Genomic DNA, 25,044 nt, shown 5'->3' with positions numbered 1-25,044 from the left:
AGAACACAGACGGGTAAGCTCCGACTCTCATTTGGATAAAAAAACAACAACAAAAACAACATGTTGTTTACCTGCATTTATATTAATACATGTAACTTGTATTGTGTGTTTAAGTTACCAGTATAAGATTATTTAATTTGCTTCAGAATGTGATTCTCAGTTCATCTGATTATTTAATTAGCCTTTTACGTTTTATCAGTGAAAATGCATGCATGTACATGTATGTTGCATAAGTTATAACACCTATCCTGTTTTAATGAGAGTCAACCCACAATCAATGAAGTCAAATCAGTCTTAGTTGAGCAAGTCGGTAACGGTATTTCTTACTTTCACTATAAATTTTTATTTATATGACTTTGGTCTATAGCTGTAAAAGGCCTCGGCCTTAAAACCAGTTCCCGCTGTGACGTCACGCACTCAGGGCTGGCTGGCTCAGCGGGGCAGCTCGAATGCCAACTTTTAACTCTCAAAAATATATATTTTTAATTCCCATTTATGCAGCATACAAGAGTCAAGGATGGAGATACTATCCGCTCAGAAATGTATTTAAAAATAAAGGTTCTGTGTATCTCCTTTAAGTAGTCACTGTTGTTGCTGTCCTCCATTGGATTCACATCTGACCATTGTCATTTATGTTGCATGTCCACATAACAGATATACAGCCGATCTAGGACCACATACAAAAATGGTTCATGTTTTACAGTTTGTATGTCACTTTTGTCTTGGAAAAATCAGATCTGTCTCACATTAAAACAGAAAATCGGATTTGTTTCACTTCAACCTGGTAACACACAAATTTGTGATGTCCTGATGGTAGGGCTGGTGCTTAAACAGTTCTGCCACTCAGGAACCCCAAGATTTAATATCGATCCTGTCAGCAGGGTATGTTAGGGTTCCACACTGGTGTATGCAGAGTACTGGCTCAAATACTGCTCAAAATCCAGAGTACCTTTTCAGCTGATGACTGCAGTTTGACTTTGTGCCCTTCCCCTTACCTCCGCTGGTTCAAAAATTGAATAACTGAGTGGAGCAATATTGAGCTTTTCTTTATGTGCAACAGTCTGCAGGGTCTACTGAGTTTTTCACACTGGTGCTGAAAGTTTGGTTCAAGGGAGATAACAATCTCAACTGAGGTGTGAAAGTGAGTGTGAACACTTACAATGTCTCAGCCCCAATGAGAAGTTCTACATATGGTCTTTGATCAAACAAGACATAGAGTTGCACTGCTCTTAGCAGGAAAGCTTACATGTTGTAATTTCATCTGACAGATCTGCCAAGCTCTCTTCAGTCAGACATCATAACACCTTGAGATGGTTTACTGTTATTTACTGTGGCACCACCTACTGTACATAATTCCCTGTGTGGTCTACTAGGTCCTGTTTGTCAGTGCTGTAGAATGTGCTTTAAAAATAGGAATTTTCTAGGAACCAGTTTGGAACAAACTGAAAATTTACCTTTCTACAATTCTATGATTTCATTTAAAGTAAATTGAGATATCATGAACAGCATATTTCTCTGTAAGCCTGGTTTATACTATTGGATTTTCAGTTCAATATTGTAGTCAAAGACAAAAAGACAGACATCAGTTGCAGAAAGCCATCCTAGGAGTACAAGATGCAAAATTGGCCATGCTGTTTGGGAGGGATGAATGGATGGAGTACTCTCTTTTCACTCTGTCAGTTGCAGCTAATATGGAAGAGGGTTGATAGTACTTTTCTCAGAGTGCGTAATGCTGCCCTATAGCACAGCAGGAGCAGCAGGTCGAAAAGATGTGGTTGGCTGGCCTCACGTATCTCAGAGGTAACGTTACACTTTACTTTTCCTGGTTGTTATCTGTTGTATGAGAGGTGGCTGGTGGGTGGGAATTGACCAAATTAGGGAGAAAATGGGGGAAAGCACATAACGCACATAATATACAAAGTTCTGGCAGTATCTGAAATATGATTTAAATCTGAGTGTGAGTGCCGCTTCAGTGCTCATCAAAAAGCCACCAATAGGAGGAAGGTATATGTTTACATGCAACTTTCAGGGCAGCTAGTGTAGAGGCAATGATTAAATGTAAATGAAATATGCTATTGGATAAAAAAATAGGCTTATTAACTCATGCTCACTTTGAAGGTTGGTTCTGTTTATGCGACTTCATTTTCTGCACAGGGGCGGCACGGTGGTGTAGTGGTTAGCGCTGTCGCCTCACAGCAAGAAGGTCCGGGTTCGAGTCCCATGGCCGGCGAGGGCCTTTCTGTATGGAGTTTGCATGTTCTCCCCGTGTCCGCGTGGGTTTCCTCCAGGTGCTCCGGTTTCCCCCACAGTCCAAAAACATGCAGGTTAGGTTAACTGGTGACTCTAAATTGACCGTAGGTGTGAATGTGAGTGTGAATGGTTGTCTGTGTCTATGTGTCAGCCCTGTGATGACCTGGCGACTTGTCCAGGGTGTACCCCGCCTTTCGCCCATAGTCAGCTGGGATAGGCTCCAGCTTGCCTGCGACCCTGTAGAACAGGATAAAGTGGCTAGAGAGAATGAGATGACATGAGAGTTTCTGCACAAACCCAGATTACTCTGATTGCTGACATATTTTCTATAACTGCACATCTATTATTAGAGGATCTTCATTGTATAATCTAAGATACACGTTACACCATACAGTATATAACACTACAGAATTGGGAAAAGTTTTTTTGCCATCATCTTGCAGAATGACAAGTGATAATCTAATTCTAAGACAACCAAAATCACACAGTGTAAAACCACTTTTATCATTAGTCTACATTAATACATTTATGGCCATCTCATTTTGCTGTTTATATTCTGAAACCAGTGTCTCAGTATCTGGAGAATCAAAACAGTGGGGTGATATCTCACAGTGTAAAAGCTGCATTGTTCTGGCTAATACAGTATGAGCCTCTGACCGTACTGTAGTCCAGAATGGTATGATGGAGTATTTCCTTGTATTTGATTGTCTGTGTGAATTTAGCTTTCTTATTGCTGTGGAATCAGGGCCTGTATTATGTGAGATGAACAGAGCTGACTCCTCTCTCCAGACTCTACAGTGCCTGTTCTTTTCCTGTTACTTTAGTATGTTATTTTCCCATTCCTGGAAGAGGAAATATCCATCCATCCATCCATTATCTAGATCTCTTGTCCATCAGGGTTGTGGAGGAAGCTGGAGCCAGTCTCAGCTGACTTTGGGTGAGAGGCAGGGTACACCATGGATAGATCACCAGTCTGTCAAAGGGCTAAAACAGAGATGAACAACCATTCACACTCACATCTATGGGCAATTTAGAGTAGCCAGTTGATCGAATCAGCATGTCTTTGGACTGAGGGAGGAAAGCCACACAGAAATGGGGAGAACAGGCAAACTCCACACAGAAAGGCCCCAGTCAGCCATGAGGTTTGAACGTGGAATCTTCCTGCTGTGAGGCAACGGTGCTAACCACTGCACCATCCTGCTGCCCAAGAGGAAGTATAACTTTCCATAGAATATATTATAACAGCGTATATGGCAAACAGTGTATATGGCCTGAAAATGAAAACACTGTATTTCAGCGAAACTAAAACTTTGTTAGTGTTCAACTCTGATGTCACAATAAATAATACTCTGCAGTCATATTTGTGTAAAATTCTGTAATATTATTCTACCTTGTCAGTAGACATGGTTCTTTGGCTTCTGCTGGTTCCATATCCTTTAGCTTATAAAAAGACACAAGTGCACAGCTGTTCATGAGGGGAACTCAAAACATGACTTGTATTTATGAAAGTGGTGTTAAATTGAATTACAACCCGCAACTGTTTGGGGATCCCAAGAGTAAAAAATACCAATTCTGGCATAATGGGGCTTTAAAGGAACAGGCACTCAAATCAGCTATTTTGAATGGGGCTGGTTAGACAGCATGAGTTTGGTGCTGTGGTGCTTAATCCTTGTGATATTTTGATCAAAGCAAGTCACAAAAATTGTATTAACATCTCAGGGAACTGTGTCAACTTGTGGAAAAGGAGTATAATTTCCATCCATTATCTCTAGCCGCTTATCCTGTACAGAGTTGCAGGCAAGCTGGAGCCTATCCCAGCTGACTATGGGCGAAAGGCGGGGTACACCCTGGACAAGTTGCCAAATCATCGCAGGGCTGACACAGAGACAAACAACCATTCACACTCACACCTACGGTCAATTTAGAGTCACCAGTTAACCTAACCTGCATGTCTTTGGACTGTGGGGGAAACCGGAGCACCTGGAGGAAACCCATGCGGAGAACATGCAAACTCCACACAGAAAGGCCCTCGCCAGCCACGGGGCTCGAACCCAGGACCTTCTTGCTGTGAGGCGACAGTGCTAACCACTACACCACCATGGAGTATGTCAACTTTAAAGCATTCATATTCCCAAAGGTTTTCCACACCTCAGTCCTGCGGATGCTTTTAATGCACTAAGATTTCAAGCTTCCAGTAAACTCGACAGAAGATGATGATGCTCGGCTATACACTTGCTAGATTGTTGCATTATGCGTTCTCCAAAAGCTTGAAATGAGTCTTGCCTCATCTCTGAAGGACCTGACTTGGAAGGACCCATCCTACCAAGGAAACATCCTTGATTGTGAGAAAGTGGGCTCTGTCTTACAAAAGTTCAGATTGGCTCCAACTCTGCCCCCACAGCCCTGGCTCATTATCTCCTGCACCTGTTCTTTGATCATGGACTCATTAAGATACACACACACACACACACACATGTTCTCCAGTTTACTTTATAGTTTGTGAAGTCTGGTTTGTTTGTGTCAGCAGTATGCAGCTTGTTCCCTAGATCTGTGATTTCTCTGTGGTCTTAGTATTTCCTGCTGCTTGTCTTTGCCTCCCTTTTCTCATTTATAATCATGATTAACTCTACCTGTGTGTATACATCTTCTAAAGTGTCTTCGAATTTACATTCTACCGTGCTACCACTATGTGTTATTACGTTGTAGTAGAAGTGCACTTGATCTGAAGTCAGCTTGCTCTGTTATGATTGGGGAGGATAGCTGTGTTTCAAAGCGCATTCAGAGAAGAAAGACGGCATTTCACAGCACTCTCCAGACCTGAACCCACTCAAGACATTATTTTCTGGTAATTACCAGACAGAAGGTGAAGCACTCCGAGCACATGGGAGGCTTTCACCCAGTGGAAGATGGAGGGTGACGGAAGGAGTGGAAAGCAGAGGTGAAGTGAAAAGACAGGCAGGGTAGATTTTTGCTGCATTTAGAGCAGCAGCACCAAGGCCTGCAATATGGAGCATCTTCTATTATCCAAACTGTTAAAGGCTCTCCAGATGCTAACAGTAACAAAAGGTCTGGATAAGAGCCTCTAGCTTTTTTTTGCATTCAGCTCAAGTGCCATATGTGGAGATATGAAAGCTGCAGCATGCCACTCAGAGCAGACGAGAGAAGCTGTCTCATATCCTACTATTAATAGTGCTGTTTTATGATAGGGTTAGAAGTGTTGAAGTTAGAATTATGAGAATTATGTCTGTACATGGTATGGATGACTCAATAACGCTGGTGAAGTGAATTTAACAAGATTGTATTTCTGGGGAATTTCTTTCCGCAAATTAAAAACATTTAATTTAAATACATTTGTAAAGACAGCTTGTGTTCCAAGCTTCTTTTTTTGTTCTAAGGTGTGCTGTGAAACTTTGGTTTCATAAAGACTCATTTTGAATATTTTCACAGCTCTCATGACACATAGATGAACAACATAATTTCTTCAGCACACCTTGTTTTTTTACTCTCTATCAACCTTCATTGGAGTAATATACAATTAAATGCTCAAGAAAAATATACTTGTATAACTTGCAGACGCTGCCATTTTTTTATGTGCACTCAGTAATTTTGATCTGCATTTAGTCTTGTAGAAATTATCCATAATTATCACCAATTTTCTTCCCTCGTACCGCTTTGCACCCCTTGCTGTGCTTTGAAGTGAGTTCAGTTTTGTAAATATCTGAGCATATAGTGTTATAAGATAATATAATTTTGATGTATATTAAAGCAGATCTTTCTGATGAGGGATATAATGAACTTTCAAATAAAAATTAATTAAATTATTCCCACTTATGAAAACTTATGTCAGGCAGGATATGGCAACCATCATGAATCAATGCACTCTAATAATTAGTGGAATTAGTGATGCTTTTTTTTTTTTGCACTGTAAATATGATATTCTATTGAGACCAAAAATTTATATTGACTAAAAATGTTCAAACTCAATTTTCACAACTCCACGCATTTCATGTTAATCAAATATACCATGCACTGAGAGGCTCCGGTTGAAATGATGGATTCTCTGAGGTGACTGGCATAGTACTATTTTGTGAGGGGCACAGCCCTGAAGAAAATAGTACTATGCCAGTCACCAAAGAGAATCCATAATTACTGGTGCCTCTCAGTGCATGGTATATTTGATTTATATCCCTCATCAAAAAATTCCAAACTAAAAGTGTTAAGGTTGAATCTCAGCATAAACTCACTGGAGGCAGCCATGTTTGTTGTTTATGTCGGAGCGACCTTCGACCTGCGCATGTGCAACGTACCATGCTATTGCTTGCCTCGCTAGGCATGATCATGATACATAGATCTACAAACACAGAAATGCTTGCAGAGCCACAACTGTGACTCGAGTCGGCCATATAACTTGAAATTGTGATGTCAGTTCATGGTATATCCAGGATATACCATGACTGGTTCACACCATATCCATTTTTTAAAATTTTTGATGTCATGAGATACATTGTTTCATCAATTGCTTCATCACTTGTCTCTTAACACTATTTTATGTCATGTGAGCCATCTTTGGCCAATCCCTGCATGGGAATTTTTTGATGAGGGATATCTCATCTCATCTCATCTCATCATCTGTAGCCGCTTTATCCTGTTCTACAGGGTTGCAGGCAAGCTGACTACGGGCGAAAGGCGGGGTACACCCTGGACAAGTCGCCAGGTCATCACAGGGCCGACACATAGACACAGACAACCATTCACACTCACATTCACACCTACGGTCAATTTAGAGTCACCAGTTAACCTCACCTGCATGTCTTTGGACTGTGGGGGAAACCGGAGCACCCGGAGGAAACCCATGCGGACACAGGGAGAACATGCAAACTCCACACAGAAAGGCCCTCGCTGACCATGGGGCTCGAACCCAGAACCTTCTTGCTATGAGACGACAGTGCTAACCACTAAACCACCATGCTGCCCCTGATGAGGGATATAATACTGTATATTTCCTGTGAAATCAGTTATGGTATATTTCAATAGCTAACAGACATTTATTTCAGCTTTTATTTGGTATATCAGATTCTCAGTGAGTAAAAAGTTTACATACACTGTTTGTTTGTGGTTTTTGTTTGGTTGGTTGGTTGGTTGGTTGGTTGTTGAGTTTTTTTCCAGAAAAAAAAAATTGTGGACCTCCACAAGTCCAGTTCCTCCTCAGGAGCAATTTCCAAACAGCTGTAGGTGCCACAAAAAGAGGCACAGATTTACTGAGTTGCTTGGATTTTCCTATGCAATCAAGGGCAAAAAGGCCCTGTCTCTAAAAGTAAGCCCTTCTACAGGCACAAGTGCACTCCCAATTAAATAATTATAACAGTCAGCCAATCAGAAGCTTCTGTAGCCATTACATCAATTCCTGGAATCTTCCATACTGTTTAAAGAAGCAGTCAAACTGGTGTATCGAAACGTTTGACCTACTGGGATTCTAATATCCATGGTGGTGTAGTGGTTAGCGCTGTCGCCTCACAGCAAGAAGGTCCTGGGTTCAAGCCCAGCGGCCGGCGAGGGCCTTTCTGTGTGGAGTTTGCATGTTCTCCCCGTGTCTGTGTGGGTTTCCTCCGGGTGCTCCGGTTTCCCCCAAAGACATGCAGGTTAGGCTAATTGGTGGCTCTAAATTGACCGTAGGTGTGAATGTGAGTGTGAATGGTTGTCTGCGTCTATGTGTCAGCCCTGTGATGACCTGGCGACTTGTCCAGGGTGTACCCCGCCTTTCGCCCGTAGTCAGCTGGGATAGGCTCCAGCTTGCCTGCGACCCTGTAGAACAGGATAAAGCGGCTAGAGATAATGAGATGAGATGCCCTCCTGTGACGTGATGCAAAAGGATGATACAAAATGTGATACAGTGCATCATATGTGACAAGTGCTCACACTTATAGACCAGAAAGGCATTCAGGCTGATAGGTAAAATAGAATCTGTCTGTAGAGAGAAACGTTTTGGGTTTACTGTGTGTAGCAGTCTGATCAGTAAGTTATGTCACATCCCCAGAGTCCTAAACCACAACCACACATCCATTTGTTGAGTAGATAGGGAATGTTGAGGTTAATGTTATGCAGCTAAATGAACGTGTTGCTGGAAGATGCATTCAGTGAAGACTGATACACTGATTTTTTTTTTCTGTCAGTTGAAACCACAGATTTAGAGAAGACGACAGCAACATAATTGATGAAGCAGGGTTGTTTTAAGAGCACTGCAGAGTTAATCATAATCCAAAAGCATGAAGCAGAAAACACCATTGTTACAGCTTCCTATTTCTGCTACATTCTCCTTTTTCCCTTTTTTTATCACCTCTGTTTTCTTATTTTTCTATCCTTACATTACATATCTGTTTTCTCTTCATTAACAATGAATCTGTGTCTGAAACTGGGCTGTGGCTCAGTCAGTTAATTTCATGGCATACAGTGAACTAGTTTGTATTTTAATTAATGGAATATTGATTACAAGTGTATTTTACACATCATCCACTGCTTAGAGAACCGAACCCAATCTCATTTGTAAGCAATAAGTCATGACTAATTGTTTGAAAATTTAATTATTCCTTTATCCTTATTCCTTTGCAGCTTGCACCAAGACCACTTAATGTTGAGAGCAATCTGTCCACTTACCGAATTATCCATTTGACATGATTTTGAAAAAAAAAAAAAAAAGAGACACCACTCAAATAGGCAATGGAGAGTTTATTTCATCATAACAATGGTAGGAAGCCCTTGAACTCTATCACTGTGGTCATGCTCTGTGAAAGAGCACTGTGAGTGAAGGAGTGTATGATCAGGTCTGGGAAAGACTCATTAAACTGGGCAGAGAGAACCTTCAGCGTGGCTATGCCCTGCTCTTAGAATACAAATTTGCTAGCTGGCTCTTATGGGAATATCATTGCCGTTTTCATAAAAGGAGGTCGGTGCTTATTTTACTGAAATCCCTAGTGCACCTGTGTCGATAGCTGTGTACTCATCTGTTAAATATCTCTTATAATATTATTCTCGTCCCCCAAAGAACAATTTGAAAACAAATGCTGAAATATATTTTGCTCTGGGGATCGCTTTTTTGAGTGAGTCAAAGTGATTTACTGTGGACTGGCCGATGATTGATCGGTCAATACGACAGAAGACTAATATATGCACAGATTACCCTAAAGCAGTTCTGAATATTGTAATTTAAAAAGAAAACTGTTTCAGTTTTGGATAGAATCATTGCTTAAGGCACTTAAATCCCTGTTAAATGTTAAACCCTCCAAAAGATCTACAACAAACTTTTAAGAGCGAATCAAAAAAACTTGTGTTGTGGGGAACCTTCACAACTTAGTGCTAAATTTGTAGGACCATAATACCATGAATTATACTCACAGACCACTTTATTAGGAGCACCTGTACACATTTATGTAGTTATCCATTCAGCCAATCATGTGACAGCAGCACAATATATAAAATAGAAGTCAAGTTACACATCAAGCTTCAGTTAAAGTTCAACCATAAAACATCTTAGAATGGTTAGTTAGTGTCAGACGGGCTGGTTTGAGTATTTCATAAACTGCTAATCTCTTTGGATTTTCCTGGACAGCGCTTTCTAGAGTTTACACAGAATCTCATCTCATCTCATTATCTGTAGCCGCTTTATCCTGTTCTACAGGGTCGCAGGCAAGCTGGAGCCTATCCCAGCTGACTAGGGGCAAAAGGCGGGGTACACCCTGGACAAGTCGCCAGGTCATCACAGGGCTGACACATAGACACAGACAACCATTCACACTCACATTCACACCTACGGTCAATTTAGAGTCACCAGTTAACCTAACCTGCATGTCTTTGGACTGTGGGGGAAACCGGAGCACCCGGAGGAAACCCACGCGGACACGGGGAGAACATGCAAACTCCACACAGAAAGGCCCTCGCCGGCCACGGGGCTCGAACCCAGGACCTTCTTGCTGTGAGGTGACAGCACTAACCACTACACCACCGTGCCACCCTAGTTTACACAGAATGCTGCAAAAATTCTTTAAAAAATAATTATGACAATTGGCCGGTCAGATGTTTATGAACTTATTACATCAGTTTCTGGAATCTTCCAGACTGTTTAAAGACACAGTAAAATTAGTGTTTATACAACAGTTAGTTCTGGCCCAATAATTTGATTGGTCACACAGTATTCCAAGAGTGCTTATATTTATTATAACCACACTGGGACGTTTCACTGTTTGTATCACTCCACTCATCTGTGATTGCCACATAAAATTCTACTTAATGGTTACTACAGTAGTTTTTAGTGACATCATCAGCAGACATAGTAAACGATACTTTTAAAGCTAGACGGCCTTTCGATTTCATAAAATCTATGAAATCTAGTTCCTTCTGAAATTTGGTCATTGTGATATATGTTTATTTCTGCAATATCTCACAAAATATCAGGCCATTCTGTGGACGGGAAGTTATTTAATTTGAGGGGAACAAATAATGTGCATGAAATCACTCGCTTCGCGCAGTCAGGCAGACAGAGGAAGTCCGTGTGCTCATGCGCAGGTTTACCTTGAGCGTGCACTGACAGTTACATCATTCTGTCGCTAAACGAACAGCTGATCACACCGAGGTGCTCGCTGACCGCTGATATTTATTAGTTTGGTCCTGCGTTTCCTTTCCTTCTCAACATAACGTCTTTTCTTCTCGCTTTCTGTTACTGTAGTCAGTCTTTCACGTTTCATTTGCACACTCACGTCCTCCATTTTTCTCTCCTGTTTCAAATTTGTATCCCATGTGGCCCTGAATTCATTAATTGTTCTGTTAAAAAAAAAAATTGTAAGTCTGTGATTCTAATTCAGTAGCTTTCGGTCCACAAAACAAAAATAATTGGGTGTCAGGGAAAATTCTTTTTATGACCTACACTTGAAAAATCTGAAAGACAGTCTACGTTTAAGGAATATAAGTTTTGAATTCGGTTCATCAGATGAAGATGAAAGGGAAGAAGGGACACCAGTCAGCACTGGAAGCACCTTTAATGCAACTGTACAAATCAATGTGAGTGAGATGGCCTACGTACTATAAAGTGAGTGTGACTTCTTCAGGATCTGTTTCCGCTAACGGAGCAAAAATAAACAGAACATTTGACAATATTGTGTCCTAAATGTCACTTACTCTATATTAATTTCTTGTTTATAGAACTGTTTTATAAAACTAATATCATACTTGCAATTGTGCGATTATCCTGATTACCTACAGCCTAATAAAGTGGATATTTCCTAACTGCTATTTTACACCAGCACAGTCACACATTATTAATGCCAACCAAATTGGAGTGTACTGTTTGTGTATTTTTATATATTGGTGGCATATGTTTAGTGTGAGCATGTTGATGGCTGGCCTTGCTCCTGTCCTCATCAAACTCCCCCTTTCCATCCAGTCTATTATTGCACTGTCAGTAACCCCTGCCTGCATTGCCAACTAATGGTGGTGGAAGGACACTAGCATTAGCACTCAGGCTTCTGTATATCACAACCAAAGGTTGGACTGTGTAGTCAGAGAAACTATTACGTGGGTCCACAACTCATAAAAAGTAATAAAAGGTTTTTCATTTTCTGGCAGCCTAAGCTCTCAGAGCTGCTTCCGTGTTTATTTATGATTGTATTTTAGTGTCTGTTAGAACTGTTACAAATCCATCTGCTAGATCACAAAATGCTTGCTATGTTGTTTTTTTTGTTCTTGTTATTGTTGTTTTCCATAGTTTTATATCTTACCAATTTGCAAAAAACGAGCCAGACAGATCACATTTTTGCAGCAAAATAAACTATATTAAGTCACCCTGAATGTCTTCTCTTGTGGCAAGATCCCACATGCTGTCCTTTCAGGTTTATGCTGGGATTTAGCCTTCCAGCTGTGTGTCATTACATGTGCCCAAAATTATAATGCAGGCTACGCAGTGTGTGATGCAGCCTGGGTTGCAAATGGATTATGCAACAGCACTTAATCAATTTTCCAGAACAAGCCATGAGAGAGTGAGAGAGACAGACATCTGCTGGGCCACCATCCTTGTAAACTTTCCTCCTACTGCAGTTATAATTACAACATTTCATTTGTTAAATCTCTCATTTACCACTGACCCCCCAAAACACATATAGCAGGGAGTTGTAACACATGAGAACACTTCAAGATTGCAGCATAAAAACAGACAGCAGTGTGTGGTACCACAAGGCGATGAGTAGATAATTTATGAGATCCGAGCACATCAGTGAAGTGGGAAGAGCTGGATCACATTGTCCTTCCCCAGGGAGCATCCATCATGATAAGTGGGGTGCCGACAACAAATTCGTGCCAATCTGTCACTGTGCTGAAAGTCATGTGGCTGGACTCCCCTCTACCATATATATATATATATATATATATATATATATATATATATATATATATATACACAGTGGGGCAAAAAAGTATTTAGTCAGCCACCAATTGTGCAAGTTCTCCCACTTTAAAAAAAAAAGATGAGAGAGGCCTGTAATTTTCATCATAGGTATACCTCAACTATGAGAGACAGAATGGGGGGAAAGAATCCAGGAAATCACATTGTAGGATTTTTAATGAATTAATTGGTAAATTCCTCGATAAAATAAGTATTTGGTCACCTACAAACAAGCAAGATTTCTGGCTCTCACAGACGTGTAACAACTTCTTTAAGAGGCTCCTCTGTCCTCCACTCGTTACCTGTATTAATGGCACCTGTTTGAACTCGTTATCAGTATAAAAGACACCTGTCCACAACCTCAAACAGTCACACTCCAAACTCCACTATGGCCAAGACCAAAGAGCTGTCAAAGGACACCAGAAACAAAATTGTAGACCTGCACCAGGCTGGGAAGACTGAATCTGCAATAGGTAAGCAGCTTGGTGTGAAGAAATCAACTGTGGGAGCAATTATTAGAAAATGGAAGACATACAAGACCACTGATAATCTCCCTCAATCTGGGGCTCCACACAAGATCTCACCCCGTGGGGTCAAAATGATCACAAGAACTGTGAGCAAAAATCTCAGAACCACACGGGGGGACCTAGTGAATGACCTGCAGAGAGCTGGGACCAAAGTAACAAAGGATACCATCAGTAACACACTACGCTGCCAGGGACTCAAATCCTGCAGTGCCAGACGTGTCCCCCTGCTTAAACCAGTACATGTCCAGGCCCGTCTGAAGTTTGCTAGAGAGCATTTGGATGATCCAGAAGAGGACTGGGAGAACGTCATATGGTCAGATGAAACCAAAATAGAACTTTTTGGTAAAAACTCAACTTGTGGTGTTTGGAGGAGAAAGAATGCTGAGTTGCATCCAAAGAACACCATACCTACTGTGAAGCATGGGGGTGGAAACATCATGCTTTGGGGCTGTTTTTCTGCAAAGGGACCAGGACGACTGATCCGTGTAAAGGAAAGAATGAATGGAACCATGTATCGTGAGATTTTGAGTGAAAACCTCCTTCCATCAGCAAGGGCATTGAAGATGAAACGTGGCTGGGTCTTTCAGCATGACAATGATCCCAAACACACCGCCCGGGCAACGAAGGAGTGGCTTCGTAAGAAGCATTTCAAGGTCCTGGAGTGGCCTAGCCAGTCTCCAGATCTCAACCCCACAGAAAATCTTTGGAGGGAGTTGAAAGTCCGTGTTGCCCAGCGACAGCCCCAAAACATCACTGCTCTAGAGGAGATCTGCATGGAGGAATGGGCCAAAATACCAGCAACAGTGTGTGAAAACCTTGTGAAGACTTACAGAAAACGTTTGACCTCTGTCATTGCCAACAAAGGGTATATAACAAAGTATTGAGATGAACTTTTGTTATTGACCAAATACTTATTTTCCACCATAATTTGCAAATAAATTCTTTAAAAATGTGATTTTCTGGATTTTTTTCTCATTTTGTCTCTCATAGTTGAGGTATATCTATGATGAAAATTACAGGCCTCTCTCATCTTTTTAAGTGGGAGAACTTGCACAATTGGTGACTGACTAAATACTTTTTTGCCCCACTGTATACACACACAAAAGTGTGCATGGATCCTGTAGCATTATTCTGCAAAGCCAAAGCTAGTTCTGCTGGTTAAACCCAAGCTCATGACCTTTGATCACTCACTCACTTCTTCCAGCTTGTCCCACTTATGCAGTCACTGCCATGTGGACCCTATTAATCCACATGTCATATTAATTGGAGTATAGTTTTACACTGGATGCCCTTCCTGCCACAACCCTCCCATTGGGCTTGGGAAATAACCATTCACACACGGACAATTTAAAGTATCCAGTTAACCTAACCACATGTCTTTGGACCGTGGGGGGAAACCCAGAGCACCCAGAGTAAACCCACAGGGAGAAGATGCAAACTCCACACAGAAAGGTCCCTGCCAGCCACTGGGCTTGAACCCAGAACCTTCTTGCTGTGAGGCGACAGCGCTAAGCACTGCACCACCATGCTGCCATAAGCTCATGACCTTTGATATTGAATACAAAACATCAAATGGCAAATGCTTGGTTAATGTTGCTATCATGAAAGGCAGCTGCCACTAGATATAATAGATCAGATTTGTGCTTTCGGAGGTGCTTTATAAAGTAACCTAAAGCAGTGACTTCCATACAACTCCATCCATTGTGTAAAATTATTTTAAGATGTCAGAAAATATTACAGACGGCGGCACGGTGGTGTAGTGGTTAGCGCTGTCGCCTCACAGCAAGAAGGTCCGGGTTCAAGCCCCGTGGCCGGCGAGGGCCTTTCTGTGCGGAGTTTGCATGTTCTCCCCGTGTCCGCGTGGGTTTCCTCCGGGTGCTCCGGTTTCCCCCACAGTCCAAAGACATGCAGGTTAGGTTAACTGTTGACTCTAAATTGACCGTAGGTGTGAATGTGAGTGTGAATGGGTGTCTGTGTCTATGTGTCAGCCCTGTGATGACCTGGCGACTTGTCCAGGGTGTACCCCGCCTTTCGCCCGTAGTCAGCTGGGATAGGCTCCAGCTCGCCTGCGACCCTGTAGAACAGGATAAAGTGGCTACAGATAATGAGATGAGATGAGATGAGAAAATATTACAATGAAGGGAAAATTAAGGCAAAATTCCACCATGGCAGTAAATGCTTCATGCACAGCTGAGATGTCAAAAGCAACATAAAAATATTTAAAAAGACTCGCTAGTATGGAAGTGACTAAGTACAAATATGGAATTATCGGATAATGTGTTCTAAACAAATGCCAATACAGATGTGAATAGTTGGCAATTTTTTTTCCAAGGGCACTTCTTGTTTTGGCCACACCCACTTTGTGTTTAAATGAAATAAAATACAGGTATGGACATTTGGAAAAGGAAACAGATACATAGTGTCATTGTGTTACACACCTGTTAGCTTGATAGCTAACTTTTAGCGTATCAGTGAACTTTAGCTATGTTTCACAGTGTCATGCACCTTATTATATAGTCAGAATGAGTTAAATTATCAACACTGCAAATGAAATGACTTGCCTTTGATGAGAGAGAGTGATGTCTTTGGATGTGGTGAGTGTGCTCACATGGAGGTTATTTTTATAACACTATCTACACTCTCCCAGATGCATTTTTTTAAACCACATATAGAATTTTAAAATAAAAATCTGTCCATGAGAAAACCTTTTATGCTGGCTAAAGTCCTTAGTACACCAAGTTCAAATTTTCAGATGAAATATTTGCACAAAATCATGCAGGTCATTAAATACATGTGTTCTTATTAGTCTTTACACACCAAGAATGAAATCTGGTACAATGAAAAAATAAATTTGGATCTGTCTTGAAAGTTTGCAAACAGAAAGCGACATGAACACATCCGGAGAAACAAGCAGAAGTTTTAATTTTATTCTGTTTTTGTCATCATGTACAGTACCCGTCAAAATGTGGACACCCCTTGTAATTCAATGGTTTTTCTTTATTTTTATTAATTAAAAGTCACTTAATGTCTTAAAGTAATGATGGATGTCGTGTCTCTTTACTTAGTTGAGCGGTTCTTGACATAATATGGATTACTACAGTTGTGAAATCGGACTATTTACTGTATTTTTATTATTTACTATTTACTGTTTGATCTCAAACACATTAATAAGGCAAGAAATTGCACTAATTAACTTTAGACGAGGCACAGCTGTTAATTGAAAAGCATTCCAGGTGACTCCCTCATGAAGCTGGTTAAGATAATGCCAATAGTGTGTAAAGTGTCATCAAGATAAACGCTGGCTACTTTGAAGAATCTAAAGTACAAAACATTTTGTTTTTTAAACACTTTTTGTCTACCACACAATTCCATATATGTTCCATCTGTTATTTCATAGTTTTGATGTCTTTAGTATTGTTCTACAGTGTAGAAAATAGTCTCATCTCATCTCATTATCTCTAGCCGCTTTATCCTTCTACAGGGTCGCAGGCAAGCTGGAGCCTATCCCAGCTGACTACGGGCGAAAGGCGGGGTACACCCTGGACAAGTCGCCAGGTCATCACAGGGCTGACACATAGACACAGACAACCATTCACACTCACATTCACACCTACGGTCAATTTAGAGTCACCAGTTAACCTAACCTGCATGTCTTTGGACTGTGGGGGAAACCGGAGCACCCGGAGGAAACCCACGCGGACACGGGGAGAACATGCAAACTCCGCACAGAAAGGCCCTCGCCGGCCACGGGGCTCGAACCCGGACCTTCTTGCTGTGAGGCGACAGCGCTAACCGTGCCGCCCCTAGAAAATAGTCAAAATACAGAAAACCCTATGAATGAGTAGGGGTGTCCAAACATTTGACTGGTACTGTATTTAGTTGTTTCGTAATATCTTGTAATTGCTCTGGCACCAAGGAGATGTTCCCAAGAGTATCATCATTAGGGGGTATGTAGGTGCAACAAGGATCTTCTTCTTCTGGCTGCTCCCGATTAGGGGTCGCCACAGCGGATCTTTCGTCTCCATTGCTCCCTGTCTTCCGCATCCTTCTCTACCACACCTGCCACTTTCATGTCCTCTCTCACCACATCCATGCATCTCCTCTTTGGCCTTCTTCGTTTTCGTGTGCCTGGCAGCTCCATCCTCAACATTCTCCTTCCAACATGCTCTGCATCTCTTCTCAGGATGTGCCCATACCATCTCAATCTCATCTCTCTGAGCTTAATTCCCAAGCTCTCCACATGTGCTGTCCCCTGATGTGCTCGTTCCTTATCCTGTCCAACCTTGTCACTCCCATCACAAACCTTAACATCCTCAACTCCGCCACCTCCAACTTTGCCTCCTGTCTCTTCGTTAAGGGTACGGTCTCCAATCCATACATCACAGCTGGTCTCACTACTCTCTTATACGTCTTACCGGATGAAGTAAGACAAGAGTCACCATGGAACATGATGTTTGCAGATGATATTGTGATATGTGGATATTGTGATATGTGGTGAAAGTAGAAAGGAGGTTGAGTTGGGTTTGGAGAGATGGCGGTATGCATTGAAACGAAGAGGAATGAAGGTGAGCAGGAGCAAAACAGAATACATGTGCATCAATGAGAATGGGGATGAGAGTGTAGTGCAGATGCAAGGAGTAGATGTAAAGAAAATTGGTGAATTCAAGTACCTGGGGTCAACTGTGCAGGTGCAACAAGGATCACCCACCAAATAACAGAGACAGCCCACCCCCTTGCTAACAGAATGTCAAGAGCCATGCAGTTTTGTAGGGTGGTGAGATGAAGCGCTGTAAATTCCCCTGTTATTCCTCAAATGGCTAATGTGGTGGCGTTGGTGAAGGCGGCGAGTCAGTAATGTATTTCCTCTATTTCTCTCCACTGGGCTGCTGAGCTATAGAAAGAGAACAGGGATGTCCAAATAGGGATGCTCTACTGATGTCACAAAATAGAACAGTCAATGCGAGGTGCCAGGTCCAGGAGCTGAATGGCTATATTTGACCCATGAATACACAACACCAAGAGTGTTGCTTTCTTTCTTGTTGCCCAACATCCTGTCTCTCAGCTTCAGCTCCTGAACAAGATTATGAAACTCTCCCTGTTGTCTCCATTCCAACAATGGGTCTACCCAAAACTTTCTGGAGAGCATGTCGAGAATTATTTTGTCTTTTCATCACTACTAGATGATTCCATCATTCACTCAAGACCCTACTGACAGTTGCAGTGTGAAACCAGCTTGAAATGAGCACAAAATAGAACAGGAAATATTTTAAAAATTGAAACAGACTCGGTGTGCATACTATGTGTGCGAAAATTTTGCACGAAAATTTTTCACCTTTTTGCATTGGAATTTTCTGTCATATCTGGTGTGACTGACGCAGATAGCATGCGAAGCAGTGATTACAGGGTACAAGGATTGGTCAATTCCTGAGTCTTGGTAATGCTGTTTTTCCTTTGTTTTCTCTCTCCAGCAGAGGAAGAGCCTTGCCAGATGAACCCTTGTCTGCATGGGGGAAGCTGCTTGCGGGAAGGCGAAGGGTACAGCTGCCTCTGCCCTCTGGGATACTATGGAGAGAGCTGCGAGATTGGTGAGTGAACAAACGAGTGCAAAGATCAAAGCTCAAGGTCAAGGGTTGAGTGAAGGAAAAATAAAATACGAAGGACGGTTCCTTATCGACACTGTTCTGATGCTGGTGATCACACAGATGATAGCAATGAAGATAATGAAGCAGCGCTACCTTGAGGGGATAATGTACAAGGTAGCTTATTTTGTCCTTTCTTCATTCTTGGCCCACTTGTCATTTTCTTGTTTGATCACACGAGATTGATTATAATAACAAAGCCAGTGTGTGGAAAAGTATGTGAGGACTCAAGTGGTGCATGAAGCTGTGAGAGCAAACACATTTACATTTACATAAACTCTGTCCTTATCATTCCACAACTTTAACCTCTTTTGGCTTAATGAAGATCTTCAGCCCCAAAGTGACTACATTAACTTATACAGCAGTGCTGTGTCTCTGTGACGAGGAAGAGCTATGCAGAGAAACGGCAGTGCAACCTACACACACATCAGAGCTCTACTCTGAAAGAGTAGGATATAGATTTATCTTCTCTGGTAATCTCCCAGCTGTCATTAGTTGAAGCGAGAGCCTGGTTTCAGTCAACAGGACTTATGTCTGATCATATGGTCTCTTGGCACTTCATGGATATAAACTCATTCTCATCTCATCTCATTATCTGTAGCCGCTTTATCCTTCTACAGGGTCGCAGGCAAGCTGGAGCCTATCCCAGCTGACTACGGGCGAAAGGCGGGGTACACCCTGGACAAGTCGCCAGGTCATCACAGGGCTGACACATAGACACAGACAACCATTCACACTCACATTCACACCTACGGTCAATTTAGAGTCACCAGTTAACCTATCCTGCATGTCTTTGGACTGTGGGGGAAACCGGAGCACCCGGAGGAAACCCACGCGGACACGGGGAGAACATGCAAACTCCGCACAGAAAGGCCCTCGCCGGCCACGGGGCTCGAACCCGGACCTTCTTGCTGTGAGGCAACAGCGCTAACCACTACACCACCGTGCCGCCCGGATATAAACTCATTGACAAAAATTTTCACAATTGAAGAGCATATATTGATTATAAATATTGATACACGAGTCATATTTTTTTATAGTACAGTGTGAATGCTACAGAGCATTAGTTTTAAAATTGATTTCACTCAACATAATTCTTAAGATATACATTACTGCCTGACTTACCATAAATCTTGCGCAATTAAACATTAGTTTAAAGTTGGCCACTGATAGTATAGACTGGGTAAAACACTGAAATGTAAATCAGAACATACAACACATTTCTCTTCTGTAAGATGGTGTATTTCAGACAGAAACTGACCAAGCATTTACATTTCATGACGTGTGTTTGTGTGTGTGTGTGTTTGTGTGTGTGTGTGCATGCATGGCTCTGTACTGAAAAATTACAAGATGTTTACAGATATTGCATTTTGATGAAGGTTTATGTAAATACAAGAATTTTGTGATTGATGCTGATGAATTACCGGTATGCACAACATAACTAGCCATATGAATGAGGAAGGTAAAAGAAAATGTGGAAGGGGAACTTCCTTGCAATTTTATACAGCTAAAAAACAGAAAAAAAAAACAAAACCCAAACTAATAACCTTGTCCTAATGCCCTAACCTAAGGCACTTGTAATATTTCATTTCTTAATTTGTGCAAATTCCTGCAAAATCGGATGTTTACAGCACAGCTAGAATATTCAGAAGTCCAAATAATGTATACAGACACAAAGCATATTACTGAAGCAATACCATCTCAGCAAATCCATAATGCCGTAGTACAAAAATGTTCTGACAAAGGGCCACACTTGATATGTAATTGTGCACATGCTTTGAGGTCAGAGGTCACAGCTGTTCTCCACTGTGTCAAAAGGCACAGAGGTTTCATTATCATGGGTCATGATTATCAATCTCTCAACACAGCAGTTGCACAATCAATGTTTGAATTATGTTAACTAATAAAGGCCAAAGGGACGCTCCATCCATTAAACTGCATGTGTGCCAATAATTACTGACATCTGTATGCTAACTGCTTCACAATGCAAATTACATTGTAAAAGTCAGAGTAGGGCTCATTACTGATATCTGTGGTTCAAATCACATTCACACAAGCTTTGTCTTTTGGTATGACTATGGTTCTTTCTAGCTTTCAGCCTGCATTTTTAAAACATTATGTGTACTCTCTCTCTCTCTATATATATATAGATAGATAGATAGATAGATAGATAGATAGATAGATAGATAGATAGATAAGACAGATATTGAGGATATAGATGAATTGTTTTGATAAATTTGGGTACTTTTTGTTTGTGAATGTGTCTATATAACAAAAAGAAAATCACGTTTGTTTAAATATATGAAGTTTGTTTTCTTGTATTGAAAAACGTGTATTTTTCAGACAAAATACATCGTAGATCGGAGTGAAATATTTAAATAATATTGGCTAGCTTTTGAGCGGCGCAGTGGTGTAGTGGTGAGCACTGTCGCCTCACAGCAAGAACGTACTAGGTTTGAGCCCAGCGGCTGGTGAGGGCCTTTCTGTGCGGAGTTTGCATGTTCTCCCCGTGTCTGCGTAGGTTTTCTCCGGGTGCTCCGATTTCCCCCACAGTCCAAAGACATGCAGGTTAGGTTAACTGGTGACTCTAAATTGACTGTAGGTGTGAATGGTTGTCTATGTGTCAGCCCTGTGATGACCTGGTGACTTGTCCAGGGTGTACCCCGCCTTTCGCCCGTAGTCAGCTGGGATAGGCTCCAGCTTGCCTGCAACCCTGTAGAACAGGATAAGCGGCTACAGATAATGGATGGCTGGATGGATGTCTGGCTGGCTTTTTTCATGGTATATCGGATATATTCCATTCAGCTAGCATGATATTGAACGAGTCGAAGATGAATAGCTGAATGGAATACATCTGATATACCACAAAAAAACAGCCAATATTATTATACATACACATTCGATGGAACAATTATAGATTTTACAAAAAGTTAAGAACAGGGGGGTAACTTACCAATATTGAATGCTGATTCTGATCGAATGTAATTCAGTGTTCTGTCAATCCAATGTACTGCACAAAGTCAAAGTTCTAACAATAAAAATGGTACAAGTCCAAAAAGCCTGAACAACAACCCAACTTATATACAGGCTATATACAGGTAGACAGTTCACATTCAAAGTTACTTTTGGTCATAGTTAATTGTTATGTTGCAGTTGTTCAAAACAAAAGGGCTTTGCTGAGTGAAGTCCATGAGTGAAGTCCTCTTGTAAAAGTCTTCGTCACTTTTCCTCACCTCCAAGTAGAACTTTATATTTCTGCTATTGCTCTCTTTTCCGGTTTTTCAATGTCCATTGGTATGTTTTTCTCTTGTAAATATGTGTGAAGAATATCCAGTGAAGTTTTTGTAGGCTTTCAGGTGTTTAGCACATCTTTCTCTTTAAATCTTCAGCTTTTAATGAAGCAAACCTTGTTGCCATTTTTGTGAACAAACTGTCAGTCACTCACTAGTGCAGAAGTTTTACATCTCCGATGTGTCTCTTTTCCAGTTTTTCGATGTCCGTTGGTATGTTTTTCTATTGTAAATACGCGTGAAGAATATCCAGTGAAGTTTTGGTAGCCTTTCGGGTGTTCAGCGCGTCTTTAGTTTCAGCTTATTTATTTATTGCTTAATCCGAGCACTGAATTAACCCCATCTTCTCTCTCTCCTGGCCAATAAAGAAATGATTGTGCACATGCTTGACAACGTGCAATATTGTAACAATATTGCAGGCTCATTCTGCATTGGGGAGAGTGGCATAATACATGGAGGATAAGCGATATGATAACAATATTGCATGCCATCAGTAAACCCGCTAGAAGGGAATAGAATACATGTTTTTATTCCATGGAAAAAGTGGCCCGTATGTATAATAATTCCCAGAATTTCACTCCAATGATGTCACTCCCAGTGTTTTCCTGCTGACTTGACTCACGTTGTCAAAATGGCAAACCGGTTCAAAATTACAATTTTTATGATTCACTTGCATATTTTTTGTGGATGTGTCCATGTAATATAAAGAACATTACACAGTGGTACAAAGATATGAAGTTTATCTCCTTGTATTGAAAATATTTTCATTTGTTTGCTTTGTTCTCTCGTGAAATATACATTCACCACTTGAAGATAAACTTCATATCTTGGCGCCACCATGTAACACACACACACAAACGTTTTATTTATATATATATATATATATATATATATATATATATATATATATATATATATATATATATATATATATATAATGTTTCTGTGTGTGTGTAAAATTAATTACTCATAATGGCAAGTAGGTTAATTGCATATTAGCACAAATGCTTGACTAGATATTCTGCAACTTTACACCTGCTCATTCTAGTCAATCTACAGTATTTAAGAGATAGGGGTGAATTCAAATGAGCAGTTGGACTCCTGTCATTTTATCCAACTCGTCTTTCTTTCTTTCTTTCTTTCTTTCTGAAGTTACAAAAAACGAAACCAGACACAGTGTTCTCAGAGGATTTCCCTAAGTTTCCGAAGTTGTGCTGAACGATTATTTGAGAAGAGGTGTTTAGGATTCCTGCATAATGCATGGACTACATTACTACTAGACAGCTAAAATATTTATGAGGTAATCAGAAAGTGTCCAGAGAGAGAGAGAGAGAGAGCCCGTTTCCTCTGGATTAGGCTGTCTGTAAAACCGTAACATATTCCAGGAAACACATGAGCTAATAGGAATAGCTAGGAACAGGGATCCTCAATGATGTGCTGAAGTTAAATAATGGGTCATTAAAACTAACAGTGCTCCTATCTCTCGCTGAATTTGTTACTTCACAGAGGAAGCGCCGTTAACCCGCGGTCACTATTTATTGAGCTTGGGTCAGCAAATCAACTTTGTTTGAGAGCAAGCCAAATTAAGTTACCTGAGGGCACCATGTTGTCCTACCAAAGAACATCTGAAGAAATCAGTTGAAGCCTACTGGTGCTTCAAGACAATAGAAAAAGGAATGCAGTGTTGTCCATCAATTTAACTGTACCTTTAGGGGAAATGACAGGTGCTGATGCACAGTCATTATGCAGTGGTCTGGGTCAGCAACAACAAGCCAGGCAAGGTTATTAGATGGTCTTGTTCATTTAGTTAACTGCATTCACCAGTCCTGAAGGGTGAGGGTGGTTGTTTTTGCAGTGGATGGGGGGGTTGTTAGGGTGGTTGAGGGAAAGTTGATGGGGTCACCTTCAGCATCGAGCATTCCGTATCGCTCTTTCCCTTATCCTCTCTACTGGTCTCAATCCAGATCTCAAACATTGGGAATCAATTTTTCAGTACTCATTTTCATAATTTGATTATGAAATTAAAGGCAAATATTTGTGCATAATATATTTCAATTCAGATTTTTCCTTTTTCTTTTCAAGTACTAATATATTATCTGAATCAGTACCATTATGCAAACACTTTTTAGAAAGTTTATTCTTAGAAAGTTTATTTAATAATCAATCCTAGCAAACATCCCCCCAAGGACCCTGCAATCTGCATCCTCTTCTGGGGGGGGAACCCACAAGTTTACATAATTTCCAAAGGCTATTACACTGTGCCTGTGAAACTGAGAACACCAAAGCAGAATTTTTAACTTGTAGCTTTTGTAGGTAGTCGACTACACAACTGTAGTTAGTCATTGGCCATGGCCTAATGGTTCAAGAAGCAGCTTTGGGACCAAAAGATTGCTGGTTCAATTCCATGGACCAGTAGGAGTGGCTGAAGTGCGTTTGAGCAAGGCATCTAACCCCCAACTACTCCCCAGGCTGGTCTGGTATGTTGTATGCCGCTCTGGATAAGAGCATCTGCTAAATGCCATTAAGGTAATGTAATAAAATACATAATTCAGTACATTTGTTCATAAGAATGATGCCTTTAAAGAAAGCAACTTACAAATGAGACAGGATACAACTGAGCTGAAGGTTAAGGATATTGTTCAAAAAACATAAATCAATCATGGTAGAACCCCTGCTTTTCTCACCTATAATGCAATGCTTTAACCACTGTGCTGCCACAACTATTTTCATCTCATCTCATCATCTCTAGCCACTTTATCCTGTTCTACAGGGTCGCAGGCAAGCTGGAGCCTATCCCAGCTGACTACAGGCGAAAGGCGGGGTACACCCTGGACAAGTCGCCAGGTCATCACAGGGCTGACACATAGACACAGACAACCATTCACACTCACATTCACACCTACGGTCAATTTAGA

At 41.1% G+C, this 25,044-nt stretch overlaps 1 protein-coding gene across 1 annotated transcript in view; it reads left to right on the top strand.

Annotated features, from left to right (window-relative positions):
• Positions 1-25,044, top strand: part of ncanb (neurocan b) — a 177,828-nt gene that overhangs the window by 55,908 nt on the left and 96,876 nt on the right. The window contains exon 8 of the mRNA XM_060940663.1: positions 18,669-18,785. Coding sequence (XP_060796646.1) covers positions 18,669-18,785 — 117 coding nt within the window. The remainder of the gene's footprint in view (positions 1-18,668; positions 18,786-25,044) is intronic.

The sequence above is a fragment of the Neoarius graeffei genome, chromosome 15, assembly GCF_027579695.1.
Source record: "Neoarius graeffei isolate fNeoGra1 chromosome 15, fNeoGra1.pri, whole genome shotgun sequence".
Classification (NCBI taxonomy): Eukaryota; Metazoa; Chordata; class Actinopteri; order Siluriformes; family Ariidae; genus Neoarius; species Neoarius graeffei.
The sequence above is the reverse complement of the archived record's forward strand: the minus strand, read 5'-3'. Positions and strand labels throughout refer to the sequence as shown.